Consider the following 16,107-nt stretch of genomic DNA (forward strand, 5'->3'; position numbering starts at 1 on the left):
TCCCATCCGCTCCAACCAGCATGACTGTACGCTGTCATGGAAGTTGTACAGTGGCCCCTTGGTTCTCAAACTTAATCTGTTCCAGAGGTCCGTTCCAAAACCAAGGTGTGCTTTCTCATAGAAAATAATGCAAAATGGATTACAGTGGTACCTCGGGTTACATACGCTTCAGGTTACATACACTTCAGGTTGCAGACTCCGCTAACCCAGAAATAGTACCTCGGGTTAAGAACTTTGCTTCAGGACAAGAACAGAAATCGAGTGGCGGCGGCACGGCAGCAGCAGGAGGCCCCATTAGCTAAAGTGGTGCTTCAGGTTAAGAACAGTTTCAAGTTAAGAATGGACCTCCGGAACGAATTAAGTACGTATCCAGAGGTACCACTGTAATCTGTTCCAGACATTTAAAGCAGCAATTTAACATGAATTTTGCTATCTAACACAGGCTTCCTCATATTCAGCCCCTCCCCAGATGTTTTTGGCCTACAACTCCCATGATCCCTAGCTAGCAGGACCAGTGGTCAGGGATGATGGGAATTGTAGTCTCAAGACATCTGGAGGGCTGAGTTTGAGGAAGCCTGATCTAACAAGACCACTGATCCATAAAATGAAAGCAATAAACAATGTACTGCAATCACACAATCAATCAATCGGTAGCTGAACTAGGTTCCTCACCGTCGCAAAAACAAAACAAAAAGAGCCACAAAAACAAAAATGCAAAATAAATAGCAAAAGCAGACGGACCTCAGCGTAACACTCAAAATGGAAGTATGGCACTCAAATTGGAAGTGTAACACTCAAATCGGAGAACGTTTGGCTTCCGAAAAAAGTTCGCAAACCAGAACACCTGCTTTCTGGTTTGCAGTGTTTGGGTTCCAAGTTGTTTGAGTACCAAGGTGTTTGAGAACCAAGGTACCACTGTAGTCTGGTCCCCCCAAAAGGAGGGCACCCGGTTGGGTAATGCCGGCCTGAGGTGCTGCTTTTGTGCAACTGGAAACAGAAAGTTAACCTGCAGGCAGAATTGAGCTCCCACTGAACCTCTGGACAGGCCTAGGTTTCATTGCAAGTTGGGGTTAAGCCTCAAAAGACATGCGCAGGTTAACGCGCATCATCGGCCCATGTACGCACCCTGCCTCTGCTCATCGTCATCGTTGGGGAAGAGAGAAGACAGGCTGTCCTTCCTCTGCTCCGAGTCGTCCTTCTCCGCCTGCAAAGAGAGTAAACGCAAGGCCCGCATATCCCGGCTTAGAAATAATAAATAATAAATAATAATAATAATAATAATAATAATAATAATAATAATAATTTATTATTTGTACCCCGCCCATCTGGCTGGGTTTCCCCAGCCACTCTGGGCGGCTTCCACAAAGACCAAAAATACACCAAAATGTCACACATTAATAACTTCCCTGAACAGGGCTGCCTTCAGATGTCTTCTGAATGTCAGATAGCTGTTTATCGCTTTGACATCTGATGGGAGGGTGTTCCACAGGGCGGGCGCCACTACCAAGAAGGCCCTCTGCCTGGTTCCCTGTAGCTTTGCTTCTCGCAGTGAGGGAACCGCCAGAAGGCCCTCGGAGCTGGACCTCAGTGTCCGGGCAGAACGATGGGGGTTGAGACGCTCCTTCAGGTATACTGGGCCGAGGCCGTTTAGGGCTTTAAAGGTCAGCACCAACACTTTGAATTGTGCTCGGAAACGTACTGGGAGCCAGTGTAGGTCTTTCAAGACTGGTGTTATATGTTCTCGGCGGCCGCTCCCAGTCCCCAGTCTAGCTGCCGCATTCTGGATTAGTTGTAGCTTCCGGGTCACCTTCCAAGGTAGCCCCACGTAGAGCGCATTGCAGTAGTCCAAGCAGGAGATAACTAGAGCATGCACCACTCTGGCGAGACAGTCCGCAGGCAGGGAGGGTCTCATCCTGTGTACCAGATGGAGCTGGTAAACAGCTGCCCTGGACACAGAATTGACCTGCGCCTCCATGGACACCCGTGAGTCCAAAATGACTCCCAGGCTGCGCACCTGGTCCTTCAGGGGCACAGTTGCCCCATTCAGGACCAGGTGGTCCTCCACACCAGCCCGCCCCCTGTCCCCCAAAAACAGTACTTCTGTCTTGTCAGGATTCAACCTCAATCCATTAGCCGCCATCCATCCTCCAGAAAGCACAAATTGCAAAGTCAAAGCTGGGGGGAGTTTTTGCTGTGTTCACCAAGAAATACAGGGAAGATTTACAGCACCGGGTACCATAACAGCATTTTACTAGACGGACAGATTGTGCAGAATCATTCATGTCATGCAAAGCACCGTTCTGCTGGGGGACGGTTATTAAGAAATGAAATGAGAGCGATGAAAGTATCCGGACGACAATGACCACTGGCTGCACAAATCCATCACATGAGATGTTCCCATTAGCGCTAAGTTCCAAGCTCACGTTGCATTCAAAAGAATCATGTTACTAGGCCTTATGGAGCAAGGCTTTGACTCATACGGCCGGAATATTTCCGACCTTGCAAAAATGCACCTGTGCTGCAAACTTGCAGCATGAGCCCACAGGATCTTCAGGAGAGAGAAACCCCAGACAGCCCCTTGCCCATAAATGAAGCACTAGGACTATAGAGAGAGGATAGCAAGGGAAGCTTTGGGGACTTGAATGCAGAAGGTCCCGGGTTCAGTCCCTGAAGGCATCTCCAGGGAGGTCTGGGAAAGACTCCTTCCCGAAGTTCTGCAGAGCCATTGTTGACCATCAGTGTGGGCAACATTGAGCAACAGGTGTGGGCAGGTGTGGAGGACTCCCTGGTCCTGAATGGGGTAACTGTGTCCCTGAAGGAGCAGGTGCGCAGCCTGGGAGTCATTTTGGACTCACAGCTGTCCATGGAGCTGCAGGTCCATTCTGTGTCCAGGGCAGCTGTCTCCCAGCTCCATCTGGTATGCAGGATGAGGCCCTCCCTGCCCACAGACTGTCTTGCCAGAGTGGTGCATACTCTGGTTATCTCCCGCTTGGACTACTGCAATGCGCTCTATGTGGGGCTACCTTTGAAGGTGACCTGGAAACTGCAACTAATCCAGAATGCAGCAGCTAAATTGGTGAATGGGAGCGGCCGCCGAGACCACATAACACCTACATTGGCTCCCAGTATGTTTCTGAGCAAAATTCAAAGTGTTGGTGCTGACCTTTAAAGCCCTAAAGGCCTCGGCCCAGTATACCTGAAGGAGCGTCTCCACCCCCATCGTCCAGCTCCGAGGGCCTTCTGGCAGTTCCCTCCCTGCGAGAAGTGAGGTTACAGGGAGCCAAGCAAAGGGCCTTCTTGGTGGTGGTGCCCGCCCTGGGGAACGTCCTCCCATCAGATGCCAAGGAAATAAACAACTATCTGACTATTAGAAGACATCTGAAGGCAGCCTTGTTTAGGGAAGTTTTTAATGTCTGATGTTTTATCTTTTTAAACTATTATTATCCATTAGTTCTGTTGGGAGCAGCCCAGCGTGGCTGGGGAAACCCAGACAGATGGGGAGGGTATAAATTTCATCATTATTATTATTATTATTTTACCACCACCACCACTACTACTACTACTACTACATGGGTCTCGCTGGGGTATACAGCAGCTGCATATTCAAAATACTGCATTTCTGAAAACCAAGGGAAATGCGGATTTGGGGAGCTTTGCAGGACAAGCATTTCGAACATCTCCTTTTGGGTGGGGTCCGAGGATCTGCTCCAATAATAATAATAATAATAATAATTATTATTATTATTATTATTTATTATTTATACCCCGCCCATCTGGCCAGGTTTCCCCAGCCACTCTGGGCGGCTTCCAACAGAATATTAAAATACAATAATCTATAAAACATTAAAAGCTTCCCTAAACAGGGCTGCCTTCAGATGTCTTCTAAAAGTTTTTTTCTCTCTTTGACATCTGGTGGGAGGCTGTTCCACAGGGCGGGCGCCACCACCGAGAAGGCCCTCTGCCTGGTTCCCTGTTCACCAAGGCCTGGTGGAATGAATAAGCAAGGGGGGCTCTGGTTAGTTTTCAAAGGTGCTGGGGCTGACAGCTGCTGAGAGGCCGCTTGCCTCCGTGGCTCGCCCTCTGATCCTGGGTAGGTTTCAGATTTGCTGGGAGTAAGGACAAGGCACTTTGCGCATGCTTAGAGAGCTCTGTCCAGCATTGCAGATTCAGTAGAAGGCAGCTTCGGGTGTCCCCGCGTCTCTCATTTTGGGGACTGAACGCCCACCACATCCCCTTGTCCGTACCTGGTCATCCCTCGGGTCATATTGCCTGAGCTGGTTGAGGAATTCCAGGTGCTTCTTTTCCTCCTCCAACTGCGCCACCGATTCCTCGCTGTGCTGAAGGCGCAGTTGGGTGAGCGCCAACTCATCCCGCAGCCAAAGGTTCTCCTGGCAGAGACGCTTCACCTGAGCCCGAAGTTTCTGCTTCTCCGCCTCCAGCGACCCGATGTGAGAGGACAGAGCTACCATCATCTGTGGGGCAGGGCGAGATGGGGGGAAGGAAACTGAGTTTGTAGGTTGACTCTTTGCAAACTCTAAACTTCTGCAGCCGCCACGACAACAACTCCCCCTGCCTGGTTTAAGAGCCTGGTGGCTGGATCAAGCCAAACAGCCCACTATCCTTTTCTCACAGTGGCCAAATGCTCCATAGAATTATATTATTATTATTATTATTATTATTATTATTATTATTATTATTATTATTATTATTTATATCCCGCCCTCTCCAGCCGAAGCCGGGCTCGGGGCGGCTAACAACAATCAAATAGTCCAACATTCTAAAAACATTTCATTATAAAAATAATTAAAATCAAATTGATGGCAACCATTAAGAAAAAATTCTGTGCAGATTGCCAGAGGAGGGAGTCAGGCTGCGCCCTGACCAAAGGCCTGGTGGAACAGCTCTGTCTTGCAAGCCCTGCGGAAAGATGTCAGGTCCCGCAGGGCCCTAGTCTCCTGTGACAGAGCGTTCCACCAGATTGGAGCCGCAGCCGAGAAAGCCCTGGCTCTGGTTGAGGCCAGCCTAACCTCCCTGTGGCCCGGGATCTCCAAGATGTTTTTGTTTGAAGACCGTAAGGTCCTCCATGGGACATACCAGGAGAGGCAGTCCCGTAGGTACGAGGGTCCTAGGCCATATAGGGCTTTAAAGGTTAAAACCAGCACCTTGAACCTGACCCTGTACTCCACCGGGAGCCAGTGCAGCTGGTATAGCACCGGGTGAATATGATCTCGCAGCAAGGACCCCGTAAGGAGTCTCGCCGCGGCATTCTGCACCCGCTGGAGTTTCTGGGTCAGTCTCAAGGGCAGCCCCACGTAGAGCGAGTTACAATAATCCAGTCTGGAGGTGACTGTCGCGTGGATCACAGTGGCTAGGTCAGATAGAACCGAGATAGACTGCCTCTGAACCTGGAGGTTCCATAAAAATATCAGAAGAGCCTGGCTGCTGGATCAGGCCAATGGCCCATCTAGTCCAGCATCCTGTTCTCTCGCCGGCCAACCAGATCCCCGTGGAAAACCCAACATCAGGATCCGAGTGCAAGAGCAGCTCTCCCTTCCTGCGGTTACAAGCAGCCGGTATTCAGAAGCAATTGCTGCCTCTGACAGTGGAAAGAGGAGGCAGCCTTTGTGGCTGGGATTTGCCTAATCCTCTTCTAAAGCCATCCAAGTTGGTGGCCAGCCTGAAGGAATGGGTTTCCTGGCGCCATTCCCGGGGGCTGACAAGGTCTGTGCGTCTGTGTGGTCAGGGGGTAAGATAAGACCCAGATGTGTCATCCCTGCTCCACTTTGGAACTGACAAGGCCATTCATTAGGCGTCAAGGACTGATAAAGGAGAGAGCTTTGTTTATACAGCTGTGTTCTTGTTATGCATTTGCTCAAGTGATCAAGTTAATGCATTTAGCTAATGCACCTTTGGAGAAGGAAAAATGAGGATTTTGGGGCCCGTTTCAGACTGCCTGCACAGTCAGATTTTAGATTTTGGAAACCCATTCCTTCAATCCCTGTCTGTCTCCAGTGGGAGGGAGTTCCGTAGGTTAACTACGAGCTGCGTGAAGAAGTCCTGGCTTTTATCAAAAGCATAAATTGTTTGTTATACAATGCACCAGGAGTTGCCAAAAGAGTTGAACACACTAATTACAGCAACCTTTTCTATTAGCTACAACATAATGCTCTTTTTGAGCCTAATTTCAGCAGCGGGGAAAGGCAGGGTAGTGGATGCCATGGGTACCAGGGAAGGCTTTTGCAGGAAAATCTCTGCCCAGGGGCAACATCTCCATAACCCCTGGGCCAAAGGGGAAAGGCTCCAGAAAACCAAACCACCCTGATTCAAAACTATGTGCAAAAGTTGAATTTAGTATATACCAAATAAACTTAAGTGTTGGCATTCAATGAATTATATTGCATTATGTTTCAGAAGCGGAACAACAGGTGTAACACCATCTTCAGTTTGATGGGAAGGTGGGCTTAAATAAAGCAAAATGTGTAAAAAAAAAGAAATCCTTGCTTTTATCAGCCCTGAACCTCAACTTCATCCGATGTTCACAAGCTCTCGCGTTACAACACAGAGAAAACTTTTCTCTAGCCGCATTCCTCATGCCACGCATACTGTATTTTTCGCTCTATAGGACGCACTTTTCCCCCTCCAAAAATTAAGGGGAAATGTTTGTGCGTCCTACGGAGCGAATGCAGGCTCCTTGGCTTCAGCGATAGCAACGCGAAGCCTCCGAAGCGCAGAGGGAGCGCTCCCTCTGCGCTCCGGAGGCTACGCGTTGCTTTCGCTGAAGCATGGAGAGCGAGAGGGGTCGGTGCGCACTGACCCCTCTCACTCTCCAGGCTTCAGGGATAGCCGCCTGAAGCCTTTGGAGCGCAGTGGGAACTCACGCTGCGCTCAAGGCTTCGGGTTCCTTTTGCTGAAGCCGGGAGAGCAAGACTCTCCTGGCTTCAGCAGAGAGGGAGAGCTGCGCAGCGCCCCTTCAGCCAAGCTCCTGCTTCAGGAAGCTCCCTTCTCCTGCTGCTTCGCTGAAGGGGCGCTGAGCAGAGAGGGAGAGATTTTTTCCCCTGTTCTCCCCCTCCTATGGTCCGGTGCGTCCTATAGAGTGAAAAATACGGTAATTTTACAATTGTCTATCCTATGGCCCCTTCCTCGCTTTTTCTCCAAACTGAAAACCCTTAAACGCTGCAGCCTTGGCAATCGCTCCATCCCCTCAATCATTTTGGTCGCTCTTTCCCGAAGCTTTCCCAACCCTACCATATCCTTTTACAGGTGAGGTGGCCACGATCCCCAGCAACACCAGCCCAGCCTGCCTCTCTGACGCCTCTTTCCCCACTTTCTGATGTGGGGGGAGGGCCTCGCCCCCACAGATTCCCAAAACACAAAACCCCTCTCGTGTCAGATTCTCCCCACAACTCCCAGCTGAACCCAAATTTCGGTTCCTTCCCAGAAATTGTGAGCATCCGCCACCCTCCGAAGCTGGAACTCTGGCGGACATTCCGTGACATCAGAGCAACCCAGCCAGTGGCTTCGCTGCAGCCCGCCACAGGATACCTGGGCCTCTGCAATTCCCAGCTCAATTCCTTCCAGACTCTTATAGATGAGGTCGTGCTTTTCCTCCAGCAGCTCCAGCGCCTGCATGTCCACAGCCTCCGCATCTGCCTCCACAGCCTCCTCTCTCTCATCCAGCAGCTGCCTGTCCCTCAGCAAAGCCTCCTGCAGCCGGTGATGGATGCTCTTGTTCTCGCTGCGCAGAGCCTCCAGCCCTTTCATCACCTGCCGCGTGTGGACGATGATGTCGTCGGCCGTCATCCTCTCTGATTGGTTGTCGCCAATCTCCACCAGGACCGACATGGTGGGGTCAAGTCAGCCGGGAAGGAGAGGGGAAGAGGAGCCCAAAGGTGGTGTCTCCGCCCTTTGGGCGATGCTCAGCTTCTGGAATAAGAAAAATAGGTGCTGTGGTCAAGGCCCGAGTTGCGGCTTTCGAGAATGTAGCTTCTCCTCCGATCCCAGCAGTGAGGGCTGATTGGCACTTTGCACAGACTCAGAAACCCAGCCAGATGGGCAGGGAATAAGTCATAATAATCATAATACAGTGGTACCTCGGGTTACATACGCTTCAGGTTACATACGCTTCAGGTTACAGACTCCGCTAACCCAGAAATAGTGCTTCAGGTTAAGAACTTTGCTTCAGGATGAGAACAGAAATCGTGCTGCGGCAGCGGGAGGCCCCATTAGCTAAAGTGGTCTTCAGGTTAAGAACAGTTTCAGCTTAAGAACGGACCTCCGGAACAAATTAAGTACTTAACCCAAGGTACCACTGTATATACCGGAGGTATCAGGGTGGTTCACAGAATAAAATCAAAATATAAAACCACAAAATGCAGAATCAAAATAAAAGCAACAGTACAGTGCTACCTCGGGTTACCTGTTGCTGTGCTGCTGCTGCACGATTTCTGTTCTCAACCTGAAGCAAAGTTCTTAACCCGAGGTACTATTTCTGGGTTAGCAGAGTCTGTAATCTGAAGTGTCTGTAACTTGAAGCGTTCTTACCTCAGGTTAAGAACTTTGCTTCAAGATGAGAACAGAAATCGTGCTCCAGCGGCGCGGCGGCGGCAGGAGACCCCATTAGGTAAAGTGGTGCTTCAGATTAAGAACAGTTTCAGGTTAAGAACGGACCTCCGGAACGAATTAAGTACTTAACCCGAGGTACCACTGTAATCATAATAAATTTTATTTATACCTGCCCTCCCCAACCAAGACTGGGCTCAGGGCTGCTAACACCAGGTATAAAAACAATCGATTAAAATACAACTTAAAAAGAAGATTAAAATACAACGTTAAAATGCAGCCTCATTTCAGTAGAAACTCAAATCAAAAACCTTTTGGGGGATGAAAACGTCAAGTCTTCACCAAGGCCAACTATCCGGACTGGTCCTACGTGGGCCAGAAAAAAGCCAGGGAAGTCCCCAAACAGGAGTTCCATCACAGAAGGAGAAAGGAAAGAGGGGATCAAGTTGATTCCAAGCCAAAGGCCAGTAATAAAATATTATCATTATTTCAGGGCCAGTTCCAAGCCCAGCTCTCTTTTTGCTCTGGATCTGCTAAGCCAGAATCCATCGCTTACTGTATTTTATTTTTATTTGACAGGATTTATATATTACATAAATCATCCCTTAAACAGTTTGCACATTGGAATATAAAATGTTCATCCTTATTATAAGATCAAATGCTAAAAAGCAAATTAAGCTAAAAATTATCAATATATGTTTTCGGTTAAAAAATATACGCTACCTAATAAAACTCTAACATTCTAAAGGAATAACTGGGAGCGGGGAATCAGATTTTTGCCATGCTTTTTATGAAAAGAACCCAAATTCAGAAATGTTATGGGGAGGAAAATTAACACCTGCAATATTTTGTGGCACTGGGTGCAAAGTTTGCTCTAAGTTTGGGATTTAGCAATACAAAGTAAAAACCCCACCCGAAAAAAGGTTGGTGATCACACCAGCCAGACAGGAGATAAACTGCAGGAGACAAGCTGAGCTTAGTCCAAGATTTGGCGGACCCTCACGGGAGACGGTTTGGCCGGCTCCCTTCTCACCACTTGTGAAGGTTTCGCCCCGCAGCTTCCCTTCGTCACCTCGGCTCTCGCCAGAACAGGTCCCGCCAGCGGACGCGCCCGCGAGAACAAGCCGGGACGTGTTTGCTGGCAGAGAGTTCTCTGCCTCCGTGCAAAAAACACGAAGCGAGTGCGTAAGAAGGCGAGAAAACACGCCGGATCATCGACTCAGGGCAGCCTTTCCCAGCTAGAGATATTCCAGATGTTTTGGACTACAACAGAACATAAGAGGAGGTTGCAGGATCAGGCCAAAGAGGGAAGCATCTGGTCCAGCATCCTCTTCTCAAATTAGCCGACCAGATGCCCATTATGGGAAACCTGCAAGCAGGATTCGAACACAGAGCCCTCTCCTTCTGGTTTTCAGACGTTTTGCTGCCTCCAACTGGGGAGAGCAGAGCTAATAGCCATCGATAGTAGCCCTCTCCTCCTCTAGGTAAAGGTAAAGGTACCCCTGCCCGTATGGGCCAGTCTTGACAGACTCTAGGGTTGTGCGCTCATCTCACTCTAGAGGCCGGGAGCCGACGCCGTCCAAAGACACTTCCGGGTCACGTGGCCAGCGTGACGAAGCTGCTCTGGCGAGCCAGCACCAGCGCAGCACACGGAACGCCGTTTACCTTCCCGCTAGAAGCGGTCCCTATTTATCTACTTGCACCCGGGGGTGCTTTCGAACTGCTAGGTGGGCAGGAGCTGGGACCGAACGACGGGAGCTCACCCCGCCGCAGGGATTTGAACCGCCAACCATGTGATCGGCAAATCCTAGGCGCTGAGGTTTTACCCACAGCGCCACCCGCGTCCCTCTCCTCCTCTATTAATTGTCAAATCCTTTTTTAAAGCCTTGCTAGTTGGCGGCCATCTGTGCCTCCTCCGGTGGGAAGGAGTTCCATAGGCTAACTAGGCAGTACATGAAGAAGGCTGGCTGCCCACGAGTCGTGAGGGAGGAGGATAACTTTTCTCTAGGCAATTTCTCTATGCCGTGCCTTATCTTATAAGCTTCCATCATGTTGCTTCCTTACTCGCCTTTTCTCTAAACTAAACAGTCCAAAATGTTGCAACCGTTCTTCACAGAGGAGTGGCCCCTATTTTGGTTGCCCTTTTCTAACCATATAATGCCCTTTTTGAAACAAGGCAACCAGCAAACCTGGTTGGGGAAGGCTGAGTTAATGTGTGCAACATTAAGAACATGATTTACGCGGCCCAGTAACAAAATAATCGTCATAATAGTCCCCCACCCCAGTTTTAACAGGCCATAGATTATTTAATGGCTCAAGACCCCTGGGTAAAGAGGACTGCTTTCGCCTGGCGCCTGAAGAAATGTAATGAAGGCTCCAGGCGAGGCTCTCTGGGGAAAGCCTTCCACAGACAGGGAGCCACCACTGATAAGGCCCTGCTTTTGTGTTGCCGCCCTCCGAACCTCTCACGAAGGACCTCAGATGATGATTGCAAGGCCCTAGTCAAATTGTATGAGGCGAGGCGGTCCTTAAGGTATTGAGGTCCTGAGCTGTGAAAGGCTTCATCGGTCAGCACCGGCACTTTAAATTGGGCCCGGACACTAACTGGAAGGCTTGGGAGAGCTCCAGTCCGCAGACACACCTCTCCCTTCCATCGGATCTAGGCTCCAAGACTCTGCCCCAACTGCTACACCAGCTTTTCCCATCCTTGGGTCCCCAGAGGTTGCTAGACTACAACTCCCATCATTCCCATCCAGCATGGTAATCGTCAAGGGTGATGGGAGTTGTAGTCCAACAGCTCCTGGGGGACGTCGATTCAACCCCAACAGTTTTCTAGGTGTTGTTCTACCTGGAAAGGAGAAGCAGAGGCCTTTTGGGTAGGACCAAAGGCCTCTTCAGGCCAGCATCCTGTTTCTGGAGAGCAACCAAGCCCACCTTCCAGCCAGACCCTCTCCGGTTTAGAACACACACTCGCCTGGGGCGACTCGGAAGCTTTTCCAGGCAACCCAACAGGGGACCTTTCCTGAGGCAGGACAAAAAGTGACTCTCCTATCCCTCAGTTCTGAATAAGACAAATGACGAATGCCAGCCCATCCGGGCCCGTTAATTTCATGAAGTTTTGCAGAGCGGGTGGCGCTGTGGGTTAAACCACTGAGCCTCTTGGGCTTGCCGATCAGAAGGTCGGCGGTTCGAATCCCTGCGATGGGGTGGGCTCCCATTGCTCGGTCCCTGCTCCTGCCCACCTAGCAGTTCGAAAGCACGTCAAAGTGCAAGTAGATAAATAGGTACCGCTCTGGCAGGAAGGTAAAGGGCGTTTCCGTGCGCTGCTCTGGTTCGCCAGAAGCGGCTTAGTCATGCTGGCCACATGACCCGGAAGCTGTACGCCGGCTCCCTCAGCCAGTAAAGCAAGATGAGCGCCGCAACCCCAGAGTCGGCCACAACTGGACCTAATGGTCAGGGTTTATTTTTATATACTATATATGTAATTTTATTAGTTTTTTAACATATCATTTTCAACAGTACAGTGGTACCTCAGGTTAAGTACTTAATTCGTTCCAGAGGTCCGTTCTTAACCTGAAACTGTTCTTAACCTGAAGCACCACTTTAGCTAATGGGGCCTCCTGCTGCCGCTGCGCCGCCAGAGCACAATTTCTGTTCTCATTCTGAAGCAAAGTTCTTAACCTGAGGTACTATTTCTGGGTTAGCGAAGTCTGTAACCTGAAGTGTATGTAACCAGAGGTACCACTGTAGATAAATAGGTACCGCTCCGGCGGGAAGGTAAACGGTGTTTCCCTGCGCTGCTCTGGTTCGCCAGAAGCGGCTTAGACATGCTGGCCACATGACCCGGAAGCTGTACGCCGGCTCCCTCGGCCAGTAAAGCGAGATGAGCGCCGCAACCCCAGAGTCGGCCGCGACTGGACCTAATGGTCAGGGGTCCCTTTACACACATTGCACCCAGGGAGCCAGGGGTCCCTCAGCTCCAAGCCCCGAGAAGGATGCATGCAGGCCGGCTTGCAATGCGCAGAGAGAAGGCCAGGATCTGGCGCACGGATTGTGTGCAGCGCAGCCTCGCCTGTGCATGGTCCAAGACTCTGCGTGAGCCACTCCTACCTGCTTTCGTCAACTCACTTTGAAATATCACACACACACACACACCCAGCATCCTCCTGGATTGCTTGTGCAATGGGATGGGCTCAGTTTGCAAGCAATATGTCTGCCCCGGCCAGGGAGCGGGGAGGGCATGGAAATGCAGGAGTGATGACCTCAAGCCTTACAACAGCCTTCCCCAACCCGGTGCCCCCACTCCGACATTTCAGACTACAACTCCCACCAGCTCCAGCCAGCACCTGACGGGAACTGTAGTCCGAAGCATCTGAGGACCTCCTGGAAGTTACTGACTGTCAGCCAGAGGTTCGAGACCCACCTCGGTACACTTTCAAAAACAACATTTTATTTTGATTATTTATTCCAATTTATTTACACACACCCCTTTACAACAAGGTCCCTGGGCTGGGTTACAACAACCACAACCCTAACATTAAAAAAACACACACACAAAACCACAAACAGTTTAAAACAAGCTAAAATGGCAGAACTAAAGGTGGGGAATTAGCTGCGAGGAACTAATTCCCTGGGAATTAGCTCCCAGGAACGAAAGGGCGCTGACTTCTGACGAGAGGCGCTCAAGTCTTGCCAGATCAGGAGGCGCTTCCCAGCCTACTTTTCATGAAATCTCCTCGCAGCGCCTCGGGTACTTCAGCGTAAACAACAAGAAAAAAATGATATTTTTTTCCAAAACCCACAAACCGTCAACAGTGGGAGGAGCAGCAAGCTTCAGAACAAAAGTCCGGCGGGGAGAAAGAGGGTCTTTTATTTTCTCCTTACCTTGCTCAGAAGGAGGGAGAAGGACGCGCTTTGGGGCGGGTAGGATCCAGCCCCCTTTTATTCTGCCCCTCCTGGAAGAAAAGCGCCCGCAGCTGGCGCGCAAGGCGGGTGGGGCAGCTGGAAAACGACGCTGCTAGATCCCTGGATGTGTCTCCAATGCGAGCTGGGGTTTTTTTGGGGGGGGGGAGCTTAGATCTGCGCCCCACTCGAGAAAAGAGCCCCCCGGGTCATGCTCTGGTGGGGAGAAGGGGGCATCCGAGCCGGAGATTGCAAGAAAGGAGAGTTGCAGGATGGCGAGGCGCCGCTTGCAAGAAGAGACGAGGATGGCGAGGGAGGCGCGTCGCCAGCTGCGCGCCCCGATCCGCGCACCTGCCCGCCGGAGCAGCTTCGGCCTCGCCCCTCCCGGCCGCCCTGCCTCTCCGGCGGCTCCTCCCCGCCCCGCTGGGCCGGCTCACCTGCCTGCTCCGCCTCGCGCAGCGCCGGCCCCCGGGGCTCCCCCATCCGGCCCCCGCGCGCCTCTGCTGCTGCTTCTTTTGCGCGCCCGGGGCGAGGCAGGCAGGCAGGGCATCGCTGGCGGACGGGGCCAGCCGGTCCTGGGCAGCAGCTGGCGTCCAGCTCGCGGTGGGTGGGTGGGGTGGCTGGGTGGGTCGGAGATGGCGAGGTCCCGGGGCCGATGGGAGTTGTAGTGCAGCACATCTGGCGGCCGATGGGAGTCGTAGTGAGATGCGCCACCGGCGGCGGCGGGTCCCGGGAGGACGTTCTGCATGCGGAGCAGGTGTCCGAGGAAGGAGCAGAGGGCAAGATGAGTTGCAGGCAGAACTAAGCCCGTGCAAACGACTCTTTTTGTTATAATAATAATAATAATAATAATAATAATGATAATAATTTATTTGTACCCCGCCCATCTGGCTGGGTTTCCCCAGCCACTCTGGGCGGCTTCCAACAAAGACCAAAAATACACAAAATACATGCGCATCTTCCCATTGCTCATCAGACCAGGGCAATGGGCTCCCAGTGCAATAATTAAGGAAAAATATCTTCCCAGCCTTGACTTAAGGAGGCTTCTTTCCTGGGGCTGGATTCACTATGCTGGGGTGGCAATCAGATTTCCAGGGTCTTGATTTGTTATTTATTTATTGCTTTATTCATTGCCTGTATATTCCACTTTAATAATAATAATAATAATAATAATAATAATAATAATAATATAGGGACGCGGGTGGCGCTGTGGGTAAAAGCCTCAGTGCCTAGGACTTGCCAATCGAAAGGTCGGCGGTTCGAATCCCCGCAGCGGGGTGCGCTCCCGTTGCTCGGTCCCAGCGCCTGCCAACCTAGCAGTTCGAAAGCACCCCCGGGTGCAAGTAGATAAATAGGGACCGCTTACCAGCGGGAAGGTAAACGGCGTTTCCGTGTGCGGCTCTGGCTCGCCAGAGCAGTGATGTCACGCTGGCCACGTGACCCGGAAGTGTCTCCGGACAGCGCTGGCTCCCGGCCTATAGAGTGAGATGAGCGCACAACCCTAGAGTCTGGCAAGACTGGCCCGTACGGGCAGGGGTACCTTTACCTTTACCTTTAATAATAATAATATATTTATACCCCACCCATCTGGCTGAGTTTCCCCAGCCACTCTGGGCTGCTCCCAATCGAGTGTTAAAAACAATACAGCAATACAGCAAATATTAAAAACTTCCCTGAACAGGGCTGCCTTCAGATGTCTTTTAAAGATAGGATAGCTGCTTCTTTCCTTCCCATCTGAAGGGAGGGCGTTTCATGTGCATGCACACTTCTTCAAATGCTTTCTTCAGATACCTTCTTCAGATATTTTGTGCATGCACACCAAAGCTCATACCGATAACAAACTGAGTTGGTCTCTAAGGTGCTACTGGAAGGAATTTTCTTTTGTTTTGTTTCGACTACGGCAGACCAACACGGCTACCGACCTGAAACTAGAACGAGAAGAAAACTTATTTTCCCTCGGGGTGAGGTCCACCTACCAACCTGCAGCCTGGCCTCCTGCCTTCTACAGATAGTTCTGGATCTCTCCGAGGATCCCTTCCCACTGCTGCCTTCCCGGATCCCCAAGGCCTCTCTCTGCCTGTGGGCAATCTTCAGGCACCGACAGAGCTCTGTGAAGAGTGAAAGATAGACTTATCCCAAAGCTACTTCAACCCGAAGTACCTAGCTTTATCTCCTCATTCCAACGCCATTTTAACCCGGCTCCGACCCACGAGACCAGGGCCCTGCAGGACTTGATCTCCTTCCTCCGGGCCTGTAAGACAGAGCTATTCCGCCTGACCTTCAAGTTGAATTAGCCTGCTCCTCTACAGTCATACCTCAGGTTACAGGCGCTTAGGGTTGCATGTTTTCCAGTTGCGCACCGCGCTGAGCCCGGAAGTACCGGAACAGGTTACTTCCGGGTTTCGGCGCTCGCGCATGCGCAGAAACACTAAATCGCACTTTGCACATGCGCAGACGCGGTGCTGCGGGTTGCGAACGTTGCAACCCGAGTGCCCACTGTACACTTAAATCCGGCACTGCCCCCCCTTCTGCCCCACTGACTGAGCAAGGCATTGTGGGAATCCCTGTGGGCGAAGAAGAATCAAAGCCCGTTTCTGTGACTGGTGTTGAGTTTGCCCCCTCTGCCTTCCGGGCCCCTTCTGCTCA

At 51.1% G+C, this 16,107-nt stretch overlaps 1 protein-coding gene across 3 annotated transcripts in view; it reads right to left on the bottom strand.

Annotated features, from left to right (window-relative positions):
- KLC3 (kinesin light chain 3) overlaps positions 1–14,007 on the bottom strand; it is a 30,441-nt gene extending 16,434 nt beyond the window's left edge. For 2 of the 3 annotated variants that reach the window (XM_053401754.1, XM_053401752.1), the window contains exons 1-4: positions 13,444–13,862; positions 7,543–7,923; positions 4,245–4,472; positions 1,126–1,204 (exon numbers count right to left, since the gene is read on the bottom strand). In XM_053401754.1, the coding sequence (XP_053257729.1) occupies positions 1,126–1,204; positions 4,245–4,472; positions 7,543–7,842 (607 nt within the window). In that variant the 5' untranslated portion in view covers positions 7,843–7,923; positions 13,444–13,862. Of the gene's footprint in view, positions 1–1,125; positions 1,205–4,244; positions 4,473–7,542; positions 7,924–13,443; positions 13,863–13,898 lie in introns of those variants that run through there. The other variant, XM_053401753.1, reaches the window with a different exon arrangement.
- Positions 14,008–16,107: the final 2,100 nt, after the last annotated feature.

This window comes from Podarcis raffonei, chromosome 8 (genome assembly GCF_027172205.1).
Source record: "Podarcis raffonei isolate rPodRaf1 chromosome 8, rPodRaf1.pri, whole genome shotgun sequence".
In the NCBI taxonomy this organism is placed as follows: Eukaryota; Metazoa; Chordata; class Lepidosauria; order Squamata; family Lacertidae; genus Podarcis; species Podarcis raffonei.